Source organism: Mauremys mutica, chromosome 13 (genome assembly GCF_020497125.1).
Source record: "Mauremys mutica isolate MM-2020 ecotype Southern chromosome 13, ASM2049712v1, whole genome shotgun sequence".
Lineage (NCBI taxonomy): Eukaryota > Metazoa > Chordata > Testudines > Geoemydidae > Mauremys > Mauremys mutica.
This window is the reverse complement of record NC_059084.1, coordinates 269632-289959: the sequence shown is the minus strand read 5'-3', so window position 1 is coordinate 289959 and position 20328 is coordinate 269632. Positions and strand designations below refer to the sequence as shown.

General features: G+C 49.5%; 3 protein-coding genes across 4 annotated transcripts in view; 1 reads left to right on the top strand and 2 right to left on the bottom strand.

Annotated features, from left to right (window-relative positions):
* The window catches only part of ELMO2 (engulfment and cell motility 2), a 52127-nt gene extending 51999 nt beyond the window's left edge, over positions 1 to 128 (bottom strand). Inside the window, exon 1 of one of the 2 annotated variants that reach the window (XM_044985226.1) lies at positions 45 to 128. The gene's annotated coding sequence lies outside the window, so the exon portion shown is untranslated. The remainder of the gene's footprint in view (positions 1 to 44) is intronic. The other variant, XM_044985227.1, reaches the window with a different exon arrangement.
* Positions 129 to 2919: 2791 nt separating this feature from the next.
* SNRPB (small nuclear ribonucleoprotein polypeptides B and B1) lies at positions 2920 to 6911 on the top strand. Its single transcript, XM_044985230.1, has 7 exons — positions 2920 to 3072; positions 3533 to 3684; positions 4847 to 4958; positions 5211 to 5363; positions 5816 to 5954; positions 6301 to 6426; positions 6722 to 6911. Exons 1-7 carry the CDS (start codon positions 3070 to 3072, stop codon positions 6757 to 6759), a joined length of 723 nt encoding a protein of 240 aa, XP_044841165.1. The 5' UTR covers positions 2920 to 3069; the 3' UTR covers positions 6760 to 6911.
* Positions 6912 to 12521: 5610 nt separating this feature from the next.
* LOC123348891 (probable ATP-dependent RNA helicase DDX27) lies at positions 12522 to 20277 on the bottom strand. The gene is made up of 21 exons (XM_044986581.1): positions 20144 to 20277; positions 19932 to 20063; positions 19051 to 19113; positions 18680 to 18836; positions 18178 to 18227; positions 17916 to 18002; positions 17340 to 17445; positions 17081 to 17254; positions 16546 to 16696; positions 16299 to 16398; positions 16040 to 16181; positions 15737 to 15890; positions 15551 to 15632; positions 15285 to 15462; positions 15043 to 15149; positions 14584 to 14686; positions 14347 to 14441; positions 14118 to 14244; positions 13518 to 13602; positions 12915 to 12989; positions 12522 to 12605 (listed from the first exon to the last, which is right to left on the bottom strand). Exons 1-21 carry the CDS (start codon positions 20231 to 20233, stop codon positions 12590 to 12592), a joined length of 2274 nt encoding a protein of 757 aa, XP_044842516.1. The 5' UTR covers positions 20234 to 20277; the 3' UTR covers positions 12522 to 12589.
* Between the last annotated feature and the right edge of the window lie 51 nt (positions 20278 to 20328).

Here is a 20328-nt window from a genome sequence, read left to right as displayed (position 1 = left end):
CCGGCCCCCCACCATCCCCAGCCGGGCACTACCCCCCGTCTCACCCGAGCCGGCGGCTCCCAGTCCCCGTCCCCGCTGCGACCCGCCTCCAGTCACGCAGACCCGCCCCCAAGGACGCTATCAGCCCCATCGCAGCCTCTGCTTGTCACGCAGCCTCCTATACCTCCCATTGGGCAGGAGGCCTGTCTGTCACTCCGACGAACAGGGAGGCTTGTAACCAAGCCGCTCATCGCTATGCAGACGAGCGAGTCCCGCCCCCTGCCGCTTGCTTTGACCCTCCTGGGATGAGGGCGGTGGCGAGCAGAGGGGCATGGGGAACAGGGCAATGGTGGGGAGGGGACGCAGCTGAGCGGGGATGGAGTGGTTAGGTCAGGGAGAGGGGGAGTAAGTGAGCTGGAGGGATGGAAAACGGGGGGACAGACGAAGACAAGGCCGGAGCGAACGAGGGGTGAGGCTGGATGAGAAAGAGAAGCAGGGTGGTGCATTGCACTCATTAAGACTAGAAAGCAGGAATGACAATTTGGCATCTGATGGGAGGGACAGAGACTCATGCAGCAGTTGGTGGTACTGGGTGATTTTGTCTCTGTAGTTGGTGGGGTAGTCAGAAACAGCCAGGAGTCCAGAAACCCTCTGTGGTTCTGATCTTAACATAGTGATCTGCGGTTGGTACCTTCAGTGAAGTGTGAGGTTACATACTTTCCTTTAGCCACCAATATCATAACAACATAAGAATGGCCATTCTGAGTCAGACCAAAGGGAATGAACACCTAGTGATTCATCCCATCACCCATTCCCAGCTTCTGGCAAACAGAGGCTAGGGACACCCTCCCTGCCCATCCTGGCTAATAGCCATTGATGGACCTATCCTCCATTAATTTATCTAGTTCTTTTTTCAACCCTGTTATAGCCTTGTCCTTCACAACATCCTCTGGCAAAGAGTTCCACAGAGTGACTGTGCATTGTGTGAAGAAATACTTCCTTTTGTTTGTTTTAAACCTGCTGCCTATTAATTTGGTGATCCCTAAGTTTTTGTGTTTGAGGAGTAAATAACACTTCCTTGTTTACTTTCTCCACACCAGCCATGATTTTACAGACCTCTATCATATCCCCTCTTAGTTATCTCTTTTCCAAGATGAAAAGTCCCAATCTTATTAATCTCTCCTCATATGGAAGATGTTCCATGTTCCTAATCATCTCGGTACCTTTTCAAATTCTAATATCTCTTTTGAGATGGGACATCCAGAACTGCACGCAGTATTCAAAATGTGAGCCTACCATGAATTTATATAGAAACAATATATTTTCTGTCTTACTAGCTATCCCGTTCTTAAAGATTTCCAACATTCTGTTAGCTTTTTTGACTGCTGCTGCACACTGAGTGGATGTTTTCAGAGAACTATCTACATTGACTCCAGGATCTCTTTCTTGAGGTAACAGCTAATTTATACCCCATCATTTTATATGTATAGTTGGGATTATGTTTTCCAATATGCATTACTTTGCATTTATCAACATTTAATTTAATTTGCCATTTTGTTGGTCAGTCACCCAGTTTTATGAGATCTCTTTGTAACTCTTCAGTCTGATTTGGACTTTTCACCAGTCACCTACATTGTCTTTTGGTTTGGCTTCAGCCAGCTATTCTACACTGAGACTGAGCTTCTCCAGGCACCTGGATAGTTGGGAAACAATAATGTTTGCATTTAATATAAAGGAGGTCTAGAGCTGGGTGTTATCTTCATATTGCTATCATTTAAGGTCCTATTGTCTCCTAGACTCAACTTGCTGTTCCTGGGATTCAGAGGAGCAGGTGATCTTTATGACTGTAGACTGGCTAGTCCTAGCAGCAAGAAGTGCTGCTTTGTACAGTTTGGTGCAGGCACTCAGATTGAAAAACCAATTAATATTCCAGAATAATTCAGGAGGGAGTGATTTAACAGCTCCTAAAACAGGGACATAGCATCTCTTGACCACTTCCACAATGTACATGTGTCAAAAATTCTCTGTGATTTATTTACAAAAAATATCATGAACATTTTAAATATATTTAAAAATGGAAGAGGAACTTTAACATTTTCTTACAGAAAGGCCAGTGCCAACTTCCTTCAAACAACTGCTTGTTATGTTAGGGTCTTGCTCAAGAAATTGTTTCTTAGCTTTGGCTTTCTTGATGGTTAGTACATTGTCTTAAACCTTCGCTTTGGTAAGGGTTCAGAGGTTTGTGGCACAGCACCTTTGGCATCAACAGGTAGCTGTGTGTTCCCTGGTTCCTTTAGCTTCTGCTATGATGCCTACAAGAAAATAGCTTAGTAGGGCATCTGCGTATTTGGATCAGCACTCAGGAGCGAGCGGGCCATCCATCCAGAGAGCTGGGGTGAAACTCGCGAGCAAACGGCAGAACACTAGATGCGGGGAGCAGGAGGGAAAGCCTGGGGACTAGATTGTCTCTATGGGGCGGGCGGGTAGGCAGGCAGGCAAATGCAGCATGTTTAATTTAAACACTGAAACGAGACGATCAGGCCGCTCCTAAAATCCCCCGTCACCTGCTTGCAGGCCTTGGGCAGGGCCCGGTGCGGGAAGCGCCATGGTAGCTCAGGCACCGCCAGGGTCCAGTAAGAAACGACGGCGACGGACCCTTTCACCCCGCCTCCTAGCCCTGGCCTCGAGACCCCGGCCCCAGGCAGGCCCCGCTCCCCGCGATATCCTCCGGCTCAGGCAGGCACAGATGCGGCCAGGGAGGGAACAGCCTACGGCGGAAGCTGGACAATCACTCGGTGCATGCGCAGCAAAGGCGCTGCCCCCGTTTTCTTTTGTGAAACCCCACCGGAAACGCTTCCAGTTCCCCCGGCCTGAGGGAAAGGGGGCACTTTGTGCACGGGGCCGTACCGGCACTAAGGGAGGAGGCGCTTCCGGTGTGTGGCCAAATAGCAGGAAAGGACCGGAAGTGTAGGGGGCACAATTATCAGACGGACACTTCCGGGTCAGACGACGTTTCCGCTGTGAGCAGGCGGTCGGCAAGGCTGGGGCGGGAGAGACTGGTGTGGTGGTGGTGTCGGAGAAGCCGCAACTATGGTAAGGCCCCGGGTGTAACGCTGCGGCGGGAGGAGGGGAAAGGAGAGGCCGGGCCCCGAGTGTAACGCACTGGGGGGAGGGGAACGGCCGGGCCCGGTTGTAACGCGGTGGGCGGCGGAGAAAGAGGCCGGGCCCGGTTGTAACGCGGTGGGGCGGGGGCGAGGGGAAGAGGCCGGGCCCCGGGTGTAACGCGGTGAGGCGTGGGGGAGAGAGGCCGGGCCCCGGGTGTAACGCGGTGAGGCTTGGGGGAGAGAGGCCGGGCCCCGGGTGTAACGCGGTGAGGCGTGGGGGAGAGAGGCCGGGCCCCGGGTGTAACGCGGTGAGGCGTGGGGGAGAGAGGCCGGGCCCCGGGTGTAACGCGGTGGGGCGGGGGGGAGAGAGGCCGGGCCCGGGTTGTAACGCGGTGGGGCGGGGGGGAAGAGGCCGGGCCCCCGGTGTAACGCGGCGCCTGCTCTTGCAGACTGTGGGGAAGAGCAGCAAGATGCTGCAACACATCGACTATCGCATGAGGTGTATCCTGCAGGATGGACGGGTCTTCATCGGCACTTTCAAGGCTTTTGACAAGCACATGAATCTGATCCTGTGCGATTGCGATGAGTTCCGCAAGATCAAGTGAGTGGAGGTTGTCAGGGTGTGGGCGGAGGAGAGAGAATGCATCACATGGGTGACTGTCCTGTGTATTCTCATTGAAGGATTTTGGAAGAGTAACAAAGCTGAATGAGTGGGATTGAATTCCAGGGAAAGACTGAAGGGACTAAGCACCACTGTCTGGCAGAGGTGGAGTGATAGTTTGTAAATATCTAAAGGGTGTAACCTCCAATATGGAAGGGGCCCTATTAGGGTAGGTAATGGGGATATAACTCAGTTTGTCCGCACTGCTCCAATGAAAATACTTAGCAGACTATATGGAAAAACATCCTGACTAGCTCAGGTGGGAGTCCCACACTTATAATACTTCAATATAAATGGAATGCTTATGTAACTGATGTTACTGTGGTGAGTCTGTTTCTTTCTAGGGATAGGAGGCTATTTTAGCTGTCATGGTGTGTGACTTATAATGGCTTGGGCCATTGGCAAAATTTGAATATAAAGCCAGCTAGCCTAAAAATAGGAGCCTCTAGCAGTTGTAGTAGATTCATAGCCTTATAGATCAGCCACTAGTGGAGCAACAACTCTGCTAACGTGGGTTACTATTAGAGGAGTGTACGCTAGGGAACAATTTTGTCCTGGCCCTGGAAAGTTGGACTAACTAGATCTTGTAATAGAGCTCTTCATCTCTGCTTTCTGAATCACCTGCCTGCTGCTTCTGTTGTGAGAGCTGGTTGACTTGGTGGTTGTGGTGTTTGAGATGAGGGTTGCACTGTACCTCTTGGTTCTGATTGTTTCCATGTTTCTCTATGCCCACTTTATTCCTGCAGCTCTAGTGGAGGAGTTAGAATGCAGGCACTGCGGCGTTAAGTGTTAGTTTGAAAAGCATGGGTGAATTGATTTGGTTGCTGTGTTGATAGGATTGTAATAACCTCTATGGATTTTGGGAGGTGTGCATACATATTCTCTTCCCCACTTCTGATTCAAGCAGGTAAAACAAGCCAGGGAAACAATTTTGTGGAGCCTGTTCCCTTCCTCCAGTGACAGCTTTGGTGTGTTCTTGGGATGGGGGGAATGTCACCAGTTTTGGAATAGTTGGATGAGGTATCTGCCACAGACTTGAACAGTGGTGTTCAGAGGAATGCTTTTCTCTAATAACTTACTTCTCTCTCTCTCTCTCTCTCAGACCCAAGAATTCAAAGCAGCCAGAGCGGGAAGAGAAACGGGTCCTGGGTCTGGTATTGCTGCGAGGAGAGAACCTGGTGTCTATGACAGTTGAGGGGCCACCTCCAAAAGATGTAAGGAGGAGGATGGGTGCAGAACCAAAAGGGTCAGATAAATCCAGTCTCCATTGCCAATGGGGTTTAAATGGCTAGTCATTAGCTCCACTCTTTCCTGGCACTAGCCTGTGTCTGGATCCAGGGGATTTCACTGTGCAAAGTCTAACGTGATCTGCAGCAGCTTACACCCATTAGAGATGAAGTGCTTGGGGGTCTGAAGCATCTTGCTGCACTGAAATCACTGATTGCTTGTATTTCCCTATGTTTCAGACTGGCATTGCCCGGGTGCCTCTAGCTGGAGCTGCAGGAGGACCTGGAGTTGGGAGGGCAGCTGGAAGAGGAGTGCCAGCTGGAGCCCCCATGCCACAGGCGCCAGCAGGGTTAGCTGGTCCTGTCAGAGGAGTGGGAGGACCATCCCAACAGGTGAAATGCTGTTCTTCAGTAGAAGAAAGGACTTAACTCTTGATTACTGTATTTTGAATAGATTTCAATCTCTTGGCTCTGGTGTGGTTCAAGTGATTGTGCTAGGCAACAGTAATCCAAAAATAGACCTGTTAACTGAGGTCCTGGGACTAGCATGTAGCATAGCAGGCTCCTCCACACATCTGTGGCTCATGCACTGATAGGGAAGGGTTTGAAGGAAAAATGCAGCTTCCTGCATAAAACCCACTTAGTATAATTCTACACTGAATTCCCCCACAGTAGTGTGTTAAGGGTGTGCATCCTTGTCTGGTAACGAGGACTCAGACATGAAATGGAAATGGGGTAAAAGTCCTAAGGCATGAGAAATGAAGTTAAACCTTTCTTCTCATTGTCCCATTTGCTATAAAAGCAACACTTTGTGCAGTATTTGTGAATTTTCTTTCTGTTCACAGGTGATGACCCCTCAGGGCCGTGGAACAGTTGCTGCTGCTGCTGCTGCAGCCACAGCTAGTATAGCAGGAGCTCCTACCCAGTATACACCAGGCCGTGGTGGTCCTCCCCCTCCAATGGGCAGAGGAGCACCTCCTCCAGGTAAGGAACAGCTTTCCTTGTGGTCTGGGACAAGAGGAGGACCATAGGGTGTGGCTGGATTGATGATGAATCTTGACTTTATCTGAACCCAATGAAGAATTGGTATTAAGCAGGATTACTCTGAGGTCCAGCCAGTAGTTTTAGCAGTGAGTTGTGGCTATATTCAACATGGAACTGTAGCAAACAGTAAGCAAAGAATCTGCTGGAGACTTGTTCTTCTCTGGGTTAGGAGTGTGAGCCTTAGTGCTTATTACAAGGCCAATCTGTGGTGGAATGCTCATCTCTATCTTTGGTGTAGCAAGTGTCTATACCAGTTCTGAGACTTGTCCTCTTCCTTTCATTGCAGGAATGATGGGACCACCTCCTGGCATGAGGCCACCCATGGGTCCACCAATGGGAATGCCACCTGGCCGAGGTGCACCCATGGGAATGCCTCCCCCAGGGATGAGACCGCCTCCCCCAGGGATGAGAGGTGAGTGAGCCTTCTTGGCATGTGGGAAAGGTGGTATCCAGTTTCTTCACTGTAAGCAGAAGTGTGGGACTGTGACAATGTATACACTTCCGTAGAGTATGGGGGAGCAGAACTATGTTCCCCAGCTAGGACAGCCGAGAAACTAAACTGCCCTGTAAAACCATTCAGTGTCCTAAGAAGGGCCTCTAGGTCCTTTGAAGCAATGAACTGCACTGTTGCTGAATAGAATTTTCTGCGTGCCTGGCTTGTTCTTTGTAGACTTTTCAACTGATGGCCTTTGTTCTTTCCCTTCCAGGTCCCCCTCCCCCTGGTATGCGCCCACCTCGACCCTAAGATGTTCTGTGCTGTTACTGTGGATTGTGTGGGAGCTGGTGTTAAGTGAATGGGCTCTGTATTGCCCCCCTGAACGGCCTAGGATTCATTATGTATATTTTTTATTTACTGGCTGTAAAATTTGCCCTTTTTAATAAAGTTAGAAAACTCTCCTTTGGGAATTATTTTTATTCCACCTGCAGGTGGTTTGAGGCCCCAAGGCTCTATGTGGAAGGTGGAAAAGCACAGCATGTATTTCCTCTTTGTCTGAGTGAAGGTGTTGTGCTGGCTGCTTGTATAACGTGATTTAGTCAATAGGTCAATAACGTGCGACCACTGGTAATTAGTACCGAGGGTCAATGTTGGGATATTGAAAGTCTTTTTCCTGAGTGTCTGGCTGGAGAGTCTTGCCCGCATGCTCGGGGTTCAGCTGATCGCCATATTTGGGGTCGGGAAGGAATTTTCCTCCAGGGTAGATTGGCAGTGGCCCTGGAGGTTTTTCGCCTTCCTCCGCAGCATGGGGCAGGGGTCGCTTGCTGGAGGATTATCTGCTACTTGAAGTCTTTAAATCAGGATTTGGGGACTTCAACAGCTGAGTCAAGGGAGAGAATTATTTCAGGAGTGGGTGGGTCAGCTTTTGTGGCCTGCATCTTGCGGGAGGTCAGACTAGATGATCATAATGGTCCCTTCTGATCTTAAGTTCTATGATTCTATGATACTCAGTGCATACTACACCACTGCTCTAAGCACCAGCCAAAGAATTAATGTTTGGGGTGGCTTTTCTGGTCTATTCTTACCATGTTTGAGGTAGATGGCTGTACCTCTGCAGAACAACTTTTGGCTTGACAGGACTATTCTCATTTGAGGGGTGCCCTTGGGGGAGGCATATGAAGTGTGAGGGCTGAAGAACAGGCCAAATTCTGTCCGGCTGAGGCTGCAAAATGCACACGGTTGTCTTAAGGCAATGTGGGACCCCAGAAGCAGTCTGATGGGTGGTGGGGGAAGGGATTTGCTGTGATTCCCACTTAAAATGGTGGTGACAGGAGCCCCTTCAGTCCTTGAAGGAGTGGCAGCAGGAGCAGCTAATGGGAGTTTTGCAAGGAAGTTCTCCAGCTGAAGGAGTGACTACATGATCATTGAAGTGAGTTTGTGTGCTTGCTGCCTGATTGAAGTATATAGTGTGGTTTGATTTGGGATCCATCTGCGGAGCCTAGCAGCCTGCTAGGCAAGGCTGAGAGCTTCTTAACAAGGCTTTGATTTCTATTCCCTTTAGCACCCATTAATCCTTAACCAGGGGACAGGGCTACTCAGGGAGAGCAGGGATTTAAAAAGCCAGCTCCTATGGTCTTGTCTACACTACTGTGTGGTGTCGATCTAAGATATGCAACTTCAGCTACATGAAGAGCATAGCTGAAGTCTATACTTAGATCTACTTACCGCAGTGTCTTCACTGTGGTAAGTCAACAGCTGACGCTCTCCTGTCAACTCCGCTTGTGCTCCTTGTTCTGGTGGAGTACTGGAGTTGACGGGAGAGTGCTCAGTGGTCTATTTATCACGTCTGCTGGATTGATCGCTGCCCGCTGATCTGATGGGTAGTGTAGACAAGCCCTAAGTGAGCAGAGGAGCTAGCTAACAGTTTTGCAAGAGAATGTAAGAGCTAGATGCACCTAATTAACATTCTTTAACCTTAGACCAATAAACTCCCTCCCACCCCCCAAAAAGCTACAGGAGTAAAAAGCATGCACGTAGAAGTCCAGCAGCAGAGTGGGGACTATCCAGTTTACTGTAGTGAATACAGCATATGATTACCAGCCAGGTGGCATGTGCACATTTTGGGCAAGGAACTCATAGACCTCAGACAGCATAAATGCTCTGGAGACCAGAATGGCTGAACTGGAGGAGTGAAGGGAGACAGTCACATAGCTGAGACTTTCCTAGACACAGAGTGGTCCCACCCCATCTGACAGCCTCTGTGCTACTGAGAACGATGAAACTCTTGGCGAAGGAGAACATCAGTAGAGGGAAATGATCCTATAGCTGGGACCCTCCTTCCAGATGCCATGGTTGTCTCCTCACACTGAAATTCCTCTCTGGAGGAGGGAATCCCACTTATTAGAAATAGCTAGGTAATAGCAATGGGAGATTTGATCACTAGAAATGTAGACAGCTGGGTTTGTGCTAAGCCTGAGAGCCACATGGTGAATTGCCTGCTGGTTGCTGATCTCTTGAGACATCTAGACAAGCTTATGTGACATACTGGGGAGAAGCCAGTAGTCATAATACAAATAGGTACCAATGAAATAAGGAAAATAGTCCTGAAAGCCAAATGTAAGGAGCTAGGTACAATATTGAAGTCCAGGTCCTCCATGGTAGCATTTTCTGATATGCTGCCGGTTACACAGGCAGAACTGCAAGGTATCACTGCATGGATGAGACAATGGTGTAGGGAAGGAGGGGTTTAGGTTCATTAGGAACTGGGGAATCTTTTGGAAAGGAAGAGCCTCTAGAGCAGCAATAATCTATTTTTGGACAAGGTCCAGACTCCAGCAAAAATTAAATAACTAATAAAAAGATTCCAGGGTCCATTCAAAAGCATAGGCAGTTGAAGCTCTGATTGGTTGTTCCACCTGTGATGGTGGGGCAGTCAGGCAAACAGCCAATCAGAAGGCAGCATTCCCCCTTCTCACACTATTAAAAAAAAATTCCATAGCACACCTGTTTGGGCCAGATCTACAGTAGTGTTTCCTAACCTATGTGCAAGGAGGATGGGTTCTACCAGATTGGTGGCAACTAAAATAAAAAGATTGTAGATAAGTTTTAAACTAAGGGCTGGGGGAAAGCTGACATTTACAGAGGAGCACATGGTTTGGGTTAGGAGAGGATCTATTAATAGGGATTCTCTCTATCCTAATAGAGGTGAGGATGAAAGTTGATAAGCCTTAGGTAGGAGCAGAAAAGAAACATGCAAATGCAGGGGTACCATTCAACTAAATCACATAATGGCAGACAGCTAAAAAGGGACAAATTGTACATGTGCTCGTATATAAATGCTAGAAGTATAAATACTAAGATAGGTGAACTTGAGTGCCTGATATTCAGTGAAGATACTGATAAAATGTGCATCATGGAAACTTGGTAGAACAATGAATCAATGGGACAAAGTAATAGCAAGGTAGAAAATATTACAGGAATGTCAGAAGGGTGTGCTGGTGGGAGAGTGGCACTACAAGTGAAAAAGCATCAAGTTAAATATATTGAAAATCAAATTAATCAAACAGTACTATAGAATCTTTAGGGCAGTAGTCTCCAACTTTTTAAAGCACAAGATCATTTTAAATTTAAAGTGCAGCCCAGGACCCACCTCAAAGAAAATGTAGAAATAACCATCATGCAAACCCAACACCCTTGCCCCATTGCTTCCCTGAGGCCCCATCCAGCTCACTCCCTCCATTACTTTCACCAGCCTGGGACAGGGGGTTGGGGTGCAGGAGAGAGTATGGGCTCTGGGTTGGACCCAAGGGGTTTGGAGTGTGGGAGGGGCTCCAGGCTGAGCCTGGGGCAGGGGGTTGGGATGTAGGAGGGGGCTCAGGGCTGGAGTTCAGGCTCCAGCTGGGCACTTCTTAGCTCAGGTGGCGGTGCAGCAGGACTAAGGCCGGCTCCCTGCCTATCCTGGCCCCACGCTGCTCTGGCAAGTGGCCAGCATGTCCAGCAGCGACTCAGAGGGGGTGTAATGGTACGGGGAGGTGAGACCAATTTTTAAAAAGGGCTCCAGAGCAGATCCTGGCAATTACAGGCCAGTTAACCTACCTTCAGTACCAGGCAAAATGATTGAAACTATAGTAAAGAACAGAATTATCAGATGCATAGATGAACATGATTTGTTGAGGAAGAACCAACACTACTTTAGTAAAGGGAGATTTATGCCTCAATCTATCAGAATTCTTTGAGGGGGGTCAACTACCATGTGGACAAGGGTGGTCCAGTGGATGTATGATATGACAGAGGTCTATAAAATCATGAATGGAGTAGAGAAAGTGAATACGGAAATGTTATTTACCCCTTCATGTAACACAGGAACCAGGGATCACCCAATGAAATTTATAGGTAGCAGGTTTAAAATGAACAAAAGGAAGCACTCCTTCACACAGTCAATCTGTGGAACTAATTTCCAGGGAATGTTGTGAAGACCAAAAGTATAACTGGGTTGAAAGAAGAATTAGATAAGTTCATGGAGGATAGGTCTCTGAGTGGGTATTGGCCAGGGATGCAATCCTATGCTCTGATGACCTTAGCCTCTAAATGCCAGAAACTGGGAGTGGACAACAGGGGATGCATCACTCAATAATTACCCTTTTCTTTTCATTCCCTCTGAAGCACCTGGCATTGGCTCCTGTGATGTTAATCAATTGGTGGGAGGCTCCCAGAACTTATAGTGACAGTCCTCTTTCTCCTGCCAGAGACCTCCTAGAACAATGGATTCTAGTATTCACTTTCTAGAGCTTTTCTTCAAAATGGCTGCAGTCTTAGACAGCTATTACTGGTTTGGTTACACGTGGCTCAGTTTTTAAACTTAAGAGAAAGCTTTGTGTTTGTTATAGGTAGGAGACCCCAGGAGCTGGGACTCAGCACTGAATTATGAAGTCAACAAATTACAGTGGTTTGCCATCTGTCCCATTATGCCACTACAAAGGGCCCTGTCTACATCTCAACATAGACAACTAAAAATGGAACTTGGCCTTCACTCCCAAATGAGTTTGACATCCCTGGTTTCTGGACTGTGCTACAGCAAGCTGTTCTAATCCAGTCATGTTCATCCTAATATGTAGCTTCTGGTCAGGTTTTTGATCGAGACCCACATCTATACTCTCCACTATAGAATTGTTACCTGTCCTTTTGTTAAACTGGATATTACTAAGCTTGCCAGACCAAGGCCAACTGTTTCCTCTCACAGGCCCCTTCCCTTGTCAAGACCTAATGCACTGAGTAAGACCTCATGCAGTAGCAGCAGGCAGAGTGGTGGCTTGTATGTATTGGGACTAGTGCTAGAGTATTTACCAACATCTGCAGCCTTCTACAGCCACTGCGTTAGGACAGCAGGGAAGAAAATAGCTGGAGTGAATGTAGTTTGAATCCATGCATATTTGTTCCTGCAGCATAGTACAACATAGGGCTACTTCCTTCTCACAAGGGGAGAGGCAGGCTGTGCCTGTAGTGCTCCTGTCCTGTGCTATCTCTAGTAGACCTCAGCTCTAGAGCAACTGCTACTCCTTGTGATTCTTCAATTCTTCCCTGTTTTAGAGCACGGTTCCAAGGGCTAGATGTAGATACAGCCCTTTCTGCTGCATTTTCTCTCCAACTAAGTTCCTGGCAGTATCAGCAAGTGGTGCCACCCTTCAAGAAAAGTTGATGACTAGAGTTGAGTAACTATTTGCCAATTTACTACATCTATTCCAGCAATTTTCACACAGTAACATTACAGGAACTTATTGTACGATTCTTGCCTCAACACAAGACGTAAAGAAGTGAGAACCACCCTGGCAGTTTTGTACCATCTGCCATGGTCTAGTTTTTTCAGTTGCCACAGCTAAGTGAGCAGCAGGCTATGTTACAAAAATATAAGGAAGTCAATCCTTCGCTGCAACTGCAGAAGACATGGTTTTCCGTAATGTGCTAATTTAGCAGGTGCTGGTGCATTTGCACGGAGTCCAAGAATTTAACAGACATTGTACGTTCAGGCCACTTCAGAGGCTACATTATTGGAACGTAGGGTTTGGAAGGCAGGGTTTTTCTGGAAGAGGCACAAAGTCTCCTACAGTTAGATTTTCCAGGGAATCCCTCTGGCAAAGAGCTGCTATTTCCTCTTATACCTGTAAAAAGACAATATTGGAAGTCCTAATCAGTCCAAATGCCTGCACTAGTGATAAAGGGACAGGATAGGGGTAAATGAGCCCCTAGGCAAAGGCAATGCCAGCCTGCTCAGAAGTAGCCCACCAGTGTGCCAGTAAAACACAAGTCTCCATGTGTGTTCCCAGACTTGGGGCTGGCAGCACTGGCTAAACAGGGCTAACTTTGTATCAAGATTGGCACCATGAGTGCTTGTCTGCTGTGGCCCTTAGAGGAGGAAATGGGACAAACCAGGCCAACAGAAAAATCTTAAAGGTAATAAGGCTGTTTACCTGGACTTGGATTTGAAGTTTCCTCCTTTCCGGTGTCGGGCTAAGCCCAAACGCTTCCGCTCTTCAAAGGAGGGGCTGCATGGGAAAGAGCTCAGTGAGACATAGCCATGCTCCCTGAAATAGGATGCTCTATACCCCTCTGCTCAGTTCATGTATTGCCCATGGGTTTGTTCTTACCTGCCATGATTCAGTACTTTTCTGGTGCTGAGTGGGAGGATAGTCTTAGCTCAGAAAAGTATTCCTTTGCTCACCCACTGCATTGCCCCCAGCCCATGCAAAGAGTGGTTTTCCACTCACGCCACCTGATCTCTTCCTGCCCCCAGATACCTGAAGTGGCTGTATGGAAGCAGCACCTCTGGTCTGTGACAGAGGTGCTCTCAGACAGGACACACTCTGCTCTTCTTACAAGATATTTAAGGTAGACAGAATGACTCCTGTATAACTCTCCCTTGCCCCCACTATCCTTCTATGCAACAAGATGAAGCCTGAGCCCCTCTCTACTGCCTGCAGAAGGTATCACTGGTGAAGATTTCCATGGATGTGCAGGGAATAGAGGGCCTCTACCACAGCCTGTGCAAACCCAGTGATGTTGAGCCAAGTTACCCAGCACGATACTGTTTTAGGGCCTTCCTGCTTGTGTTGGTGAGCTCCTCGTCAAAGACAGATGATTGCTTCTTCCGTTTGGGGCCTTGGAAAGCAAGCAACAACAGAGCCAATGATTAGCAAGGCTTGATGTACAGAAGCAGGGTCCCTGCTAAGGCCACACAGTCCACATTATTTGCATTACTATAACGCCTAGGAACTCAAGTCATGGACCATAACCCCATGGTGCTAGATGCTGTAAACAAATGCAGAACAAAAAGACTGGCCTCAGCCCTCCTAGTGATGGGTGTGGGCACTGGGAACATACATTTTATGGACAGGAAATGGACTCTCCCGGCACTGCCTGCAGTCTCCAGTGTTCCAATCTTCCAGGTCATTTTCTATTGATTTGGTTTGTTAACAGCACAGCCACCAGTGGCACTTATGCAATCAGCATTAAGATAAATGCTAGCAGCAAAATCCTCCTGCACCTCAGCAGTAAACATGCTCTCAGCTCTCACAAGCAGCATCCAGCTCTAAGGAGCAGCTACATTGCAACTGGGAAATCAGCTAAAGCGTTCTCTGAGCTGTTTTTGTGGAGAACAGATGCTCTTCTCTTACCTGCTGCTGCTGAGGGAGGCTCATCCTCGGGCACAACTCGAGCTCGCTTTGCTCGGCGGTTCCTCTTTGCTACACGCTCTGCATACATCTGCGACTTCAGGATTTCAAATTGTGATCTCTCCTCTGGCTGGGAGAGACAGAAATCTAAGTTTACAGTTAATATGCCCCTGCATGAGGGAGCAGACCAAGCCACCCAGGCCCTTGCCTCCCCTCAGATCCCCTCACTCACTGTCATTTGGCCTTTTTTCTGAGTCTCCTGCATAAATTTCTTCCTCTTCTTTTTTCCTCTCAACGCCAAGTCAAATTCCTGAAGGGCTTTAGCCACTAGAGAGAGAGAGACAGACAAGGGGTGAGGGAATACAGAAGGTTCAAGAACAGAGGGCAATTTCAGACCCAATTCAGAGATACATGATTCGAATTAGCGCATTGGTCCAGACCCAAAGGCCTCCCTCTTCCCAGGGCTCACATTTCTCTTTCTTTCTCTCTTCTCGGCTCTGGAACCAGCTCCGCTCAGGCCCCTCTTCCACCTTCTGTTCTCCTGCCTCCAGTCGCTTCTTTGCCATGTTGATCTGTGAGACAGTCCAAGCAGACGGGGAGCTCATGGACCTGCAGAGTGGCCACTACCCAGTCTGGAGAAGCTAGGGCAGGAAATAGCTCTCCCAACACCTCACTGGGTCACTGTCAGCATTTGTGCATAGAAGCCCCTGGTAGTAGGGATTATAGTGCATGGAGCCTCAAGAGCCCCATCTCACCTTCACTAGGTGACTGGGGGCACATTTCCCCACCAAGAATGCCCTACCCTGGGCTAGGGGCTTTGCCCTGTTCATCCTCCAGAGTAGCCAGCCTACACCCACGGGAGTGAGTTCCCCATATCTCAGTGCCCTACCCAGCCCAGGCTGTAGGAGCAAGCTCTCACTACCCTCACCTGGGCCTCTGATTGCTGCATCTCACGCTCCTCACGCTCTAGACGCAGCACTGCATACACATCTTTCTCCAGCTTCTCAATCTTCTCCCGGAATTTCAGGATCACATCTGCAGACACACCCAGTGGGGGCCAGAGAGAAAGACATACACGGTCCCTGTGAGAATTGCCTGTGCTTCAGCACCTCCCATCCTCACCACCCATGGGGCTACTTGTCTGCAACCCTGTCCTAGCAAAGCACATACCCTGGGGGAGGATTCTGGCTTTCACTGGCATCTTGGCTGTCTTCACAATCTCCTTCAGCATCTTGCGCTCCTCCTCACCCACCAGTGAGACTGAGCGGCCAGCCCGACCAGCCCGCGCTGTCCGCCCCACCCGGTGCACATAGTGCTTGGTGGTGTTGGGCATGGTGAAGTTGATCACCTGGTGGGGAGACATGGGGTTAGCAGGAAAGCAAGGCCAATGTCAGACTCATGGTACCTCAAGTGAGCTCAGAGCCTCGCACACTTACCGTTTTGACACCCTCGATGTCAAGTCCTCGGGCCGCAACATCTGTAGCTACCAAGACATCGATCTGCTCATCTTTAAAGCGCCTGAGCGCAGAGAATACAAGCTGTTATGCAAGCAGTGGGCTCCCTCCCCAATTCCCGCAGAAGCCACTCTTCTCCCCCTCTGGGGCTACCTACTATGCCAGTACCTGAGGGCCTCCAACCGTTGTGTCTGAGAGAGGTTCCCATGTAGCTCCCCTACCTGCAGACCCATCAGCCCCAGCAGGATGTGCATGCGGTGAGCCTGCTTCTTGGTCTGTGTGAAAAGCATCACGTGGTCTGTGAAGGTCCGTGTCAGCAGAGCTAAAAGACAAAGTCCTGTCAGCAAGCAGCAGAGGCAGCTCTAGGTGTCCCCACAAAGCTGCCTTGCAGTAAAACACTGCTTCCAGCTTTCCCAGGCCACTTGCCAGGGCTCACCCATCCAACTCCTCCTCCCACGCTGCACTACTCACCTGACACAATAGCTTCTCTGTCCCCTTCTCTGTTGGGACGGACCCGGATAAATTCCTGCCGTAGGAAAGGGGCTACATCCGTGTTGCTATTCACAAAAATTCGGACAGGATTTTTCAGGGAAACAGCAGCCAAATCCTTCACCTATCCAAATGAAGGAAGGGAAGCATCACAAAGGGAAGTCTGCCCAAACCCTCCATTCCCACCCTCCCATCTGAACTGAACATGCCTCCTAACAGGCTGTTTAGGCACCATCCTTACCTCATCTGTCATGGTGGCAGAGAACAGCATGGTCTGACGGTGGTGGGAGCACAGCCGAATTATCTCCTTCATCTGTTCCTCAAAATACTCATCCAACATCCTAGAAAGGAGAAGAGCTGTAGAAGACTCTGCTTTACCCATCAACCCTGACTAGCTGCTGTTCTAGACCAGGCAAACTCTCCTCTCACAGCAATGGGCAAGCTAGAAGCCAATACCTCATTCTCTACCACCAACCCACCCAGCTTACCTGTCTGCCTCATCCAAGATCAGCACTTCGATACTGCTCAGGTGGAAGGAGGGACAGTTATGGAGATGATCTATCAGGCGCCCAGGGGTGGCAATCAGAATGTCTGGCCCAGAGCGCAAAGCTGCCTCCTGAGTCTTCACATCCAAGCCCCCTGTAATGGTGAATACCCAGAAAGGACCATAAGATCCTGGAGCAGGGTGAGATAGAGACCCCCCCAGGCCTCTATCCATTGCGGGAGTGAAGAGTCCTTTCAGTGAGTACCTCAGACACCAGATACAAAAGTGACCCCTGATTGTAGATATGGACCGTCCCCACATACCATTGGAGAAGCACAGGACACCACTCCAGGTTAAAGCATCAGTGTGTGTATACAGTGAACAGGTGAACATTGCCCTATAGCCTAACCAGCTCTAATCATGGGACTCCAGGTTCTCTATGCCCCCATCCCTTAGAGTTAGGGGTTACCAAGAGCAGTTTGGAAGGGGATAGCATGGTCCATGTGAACTGAACTCTCAGCCCCATGGCTCATACTCACCCACAGCTAGGCAGGTTGTGATGCTGCTGAACTGGGCCAGCTGCTTGGTGACAGAGTGCACTTGAATGCCTAACTCTCTTGTTGGCACCAGAACCAGCACCCGAGTCACTGGAGCCTGACGAGGTTTGTAGATCAAGCGCTCCAGTACAGGTAGGGTGAATGCAGCCGTTTTACCTGCAGAACACAGGGCATCAAGAATTAGTTCACCTCAAAAACATGATGCTTCCCTGAGCACCTCAGTCCTCATCCAGGCTCTTACCTGTTCCAGTAGCAGCACAAGCACAAATATCCTTCCCCAGCAGACCCACGGGGATACAGGCCTTCTGGATTGGGGTTGGCTGCTTGAAGCCCAGGGCTGTGATTGCCTGCCAAGTAAACAGAATAGTTAGGCATCAGATAAAAGAAAGGGAAATCTCAATCTAGATGTAACCTGTGTAGTGGAAATCTCACCTTATTCTACACTAGAAAACATTAATTCCCCCAGAGCTAGCGCTCATGCCCATTCCCTACACTTTTCAGAGTAGCAGCCGTGTTAGTCTGTATCTGCAAAAAGAACAGGAGTACTTGTGGCACCTTAAAGACTAACAAATTTATTTTAACATGAGCTTTCGTGAGCTACAGTTCACTTCTTCGGATGCATAGAATGGAACACACAGACAGGAGATATTTATACATACAGAGAACATGAAAAGGTGGAAGTACACCTACACTGTCTCCTGCTAGGAGAGACTGCGACTGGAGTAGCTGGGAGCTTCCCCAAAAGCACATGGAAGAGGCTGTGAACTCCTGCCCCTTCCTTGCAATCCTTTCTGCAGTGACTGAAAGAGCTTAATACCTTTAGTAGAGGGCGTGAGAGGTTCATGTCCTGGAATGACAAGTTATCATCGTACTGAGACGCATCTTCGAAAAATATCTTTGTTTCCTGAAGGAAATAAAAGCAAGAGGAAGAGCTGAAACAATTTCCAGCACACACTGCACTGCTGGGCTCCATCCTACACACTTATCGTTTGTCAAGTGGGTCTGGGTTCTTTGGAATGGAAGATGCTTGCTGGAGAAATGCTCAGTGTTATTCTACCCTCCCCTCCGGTGACACTCACCATCTCTCCTACTTTCTTCTGTCTCTTTCGCTCCTTCACCTTGAGGGTATCTGAAAAGAGAGATATGTTAAGCATTCAGCATCATCTAAGAGCAACTTCACCTAAGCCCCAACCAAGGCATGTTTCCTGCATCCCAGCGTGCCTGCCAGAGTTCTACCCCCCATCTCCCCAGTCAGTCATTTATGGAGAAGCCTGTGAAACTGATTCCCAAGCAAACTGGGGAATCAGTTGGCAAGCAAGTTCCTTTCCCCATGGAAAGGACACACTTCTGATGGAAATACAGGGAGCTGAAACTCCAATTAGACAAGAGCAAAATCTGGAAGAACAATATTGCAGGGACCAGCAGGGAGGAGATATGCCAAATAAAGGAGATTCCTGCCCATTTCCCTTCCATGCAGCCACTGGTGCCAGCTCTCTCTCAAGAGATTCTCTTCCCCACTCTGCCAATGGCCCTCTACACTACTTTCTTTCTTCCAGCCCCTTTCCCACACCATGTAATTACCTGCTTTGGTGAGGATACTCTCATCAGTTGAGGAATATTGGGACTCTACATCCTCTTCCTCCTCTTCACTGCCTTCCTCGCTTTCCTTCTCTTTGGTTTCATCCTTCTCCATCTTTGTGTCTTCCTCTTTCATCTTAACATGTTTCGCTTCCCTTTCCTAAGAGAAGAGATGAGATCAATGGCCTGGGGAGCACGTCTGAAAGATCCCAGCCAACCTCTAAACAGCAGTTTCCAAAGGTTTTCTTGTGGAAAAGGGGATGGAAAGAGGGTAGAGTTCCCTTCTCCTCCCCACAATGGGGAGAGCCTTCCAAGGGTTGGTGGTGGTAGGAGCTAAAAGCTTTTGTCCACCAATCAGCGAACATCCCACTAACCTGGGTTTTACTTTTTTTTCTCACTTTTTCAATCTTCTCATCCAGTGTTGTTGCTGCTGCTCTCTGGGCAAAGCAAGACAGACAATTAGGGAGAGGAAAGGGGGAATCTGTAAGAGCCACCCAGCAGCGGCTCTAACACAGCAATGCTGGCAAACAACAAAGGGAATAGGAAAACATGATCATCATCATTCATATGCAGGCCCGAAAAAACTGCAAGGTGCATGACAGAGCAGCGAGAGAAGACTTGGTCCCTCTCCCAGAGTCCATTCAGCCTAGAGTCAGGGTATGGAACGTGCGTGTTTTGGGCATATATTGATTGTTTCCTTTAGTTTTAATTCACTTTACCAGACACAGAAGTGTGGATGGTGGAATGGGCGCTAAGCGACCAGGATCGGTTGTCAGGGTCATGGCACCCAACTGACATCTGGTAAGGTTCCAACAGGACCCTATGCACCCCAGGAGACCCTACCCATCGCAACCTCCATCCCCTTCGTTCTATGAGGGGAGAATGAAAAGTGCAAGACTGTTTACCATAGAGAAAATGATCAACAGAGCCAACTGCTATTCACCCCATTTCACAGCACATGACCAAGAAAACGTTCAGTGCAATTGGGAAGCTAGAAATTCAGAACAGATCGAAGGCAAGACGTGTTCACACCACGCAGTTGGCACTCACCGCTGCAACGCACGGTTGTGCAGCAGAGTTACAAACAGAGGAACTGACGCCATTTACGTGCGGAATGAGACTACACACATATCACACACCTTTAAAAATGCACAAATTCGGGCTGCAGCCATAATCCAGCGAGAGGCCTCCCCCGTCGCTGCCTCGGGCGGGGTGTCTGGGCCCCGCGCTCCCAGCAACCCCCCGGCCCACGTACCTTGCCCCTGAGCTGGCGCAGCGCCTCCGCCCAAGCCCCGCTCGCCGCGCCCGGAGCCTCCTTCTCCGCGAAGACGAAGCCGGCACTGAAGTCCCCGCCGCGGCGCCTCTGCTGCCCCCGGCCCAGCGGCTCCTGCGGACGAGAAGGGGGTGAGGCGGGGCCCAGACGGCAGCCTGGCTCCCGCCCCGGCCCGGCCCGCGGCGGCCCCTCACCTCCTCATCCGCCGAGTCCCCAGACTCGGGCTCCTCTGGCGCCGCATCCCCCTCCCCGAGCGTGGCCACGAGCCCGAGCCCCTGCAGCATGGCGCGCGCCGAGCGCCTCCTCGGTCCCCTGCTCAGCGGGCAGGCACGCGGCGCCCCGCCTCGCTCGCCCCTGGCGCATGCGCGGGGGCTCAGTG

What these genes read in the sequence shown, in the direction of transcription:
- SNRPB (XM_044985230.1), top strand. An exon ending in GATGAGTTCCGCAAGATCAA is followed by an intron (nt 3,685 to 4,846) that starts GTGAGTGGAGGT and finishes TCTCTCTCTCAG; the next exon opens with ACCCAAGAATTCAAAGCAGC. An exon ending in AGGGGCCACCTCCAAAAGAT is followed by an intron (nt 4,959 to 5,210) that starts GTAAGGAGGAGG and finishes CCTATGTTTCAG; the next exon opens with ACTGGCATTGCCCGGGTGCC.
- LOC123348891 (XM_044986581.1), bottom strand. Translation starts at nt 20,233, where the DNA reads ATGCTGCAGGGGCTCGGGCTCGTGGCCACGCTCGGGGAGGGGGATGCG. An exon ending in TCTCACGCCCTCTACTAAAG is followed by an intron (nt 17,446 to 17,915) that starts GTATTAAGCTCT and finishes TTTACTTGGCAG; the next exon opens with GCAATCACAGCCCTGGGCTT. An exon ending in AGAGAGAAAGAAAGAGAAAT is followed by an intron (nt 14,442 to 14,583) that starts GTGAGCCCTGGG and finishes CTCTCTCTCTAG; the next exon opens with TGGCTAAAGCCCTTCAGGAA.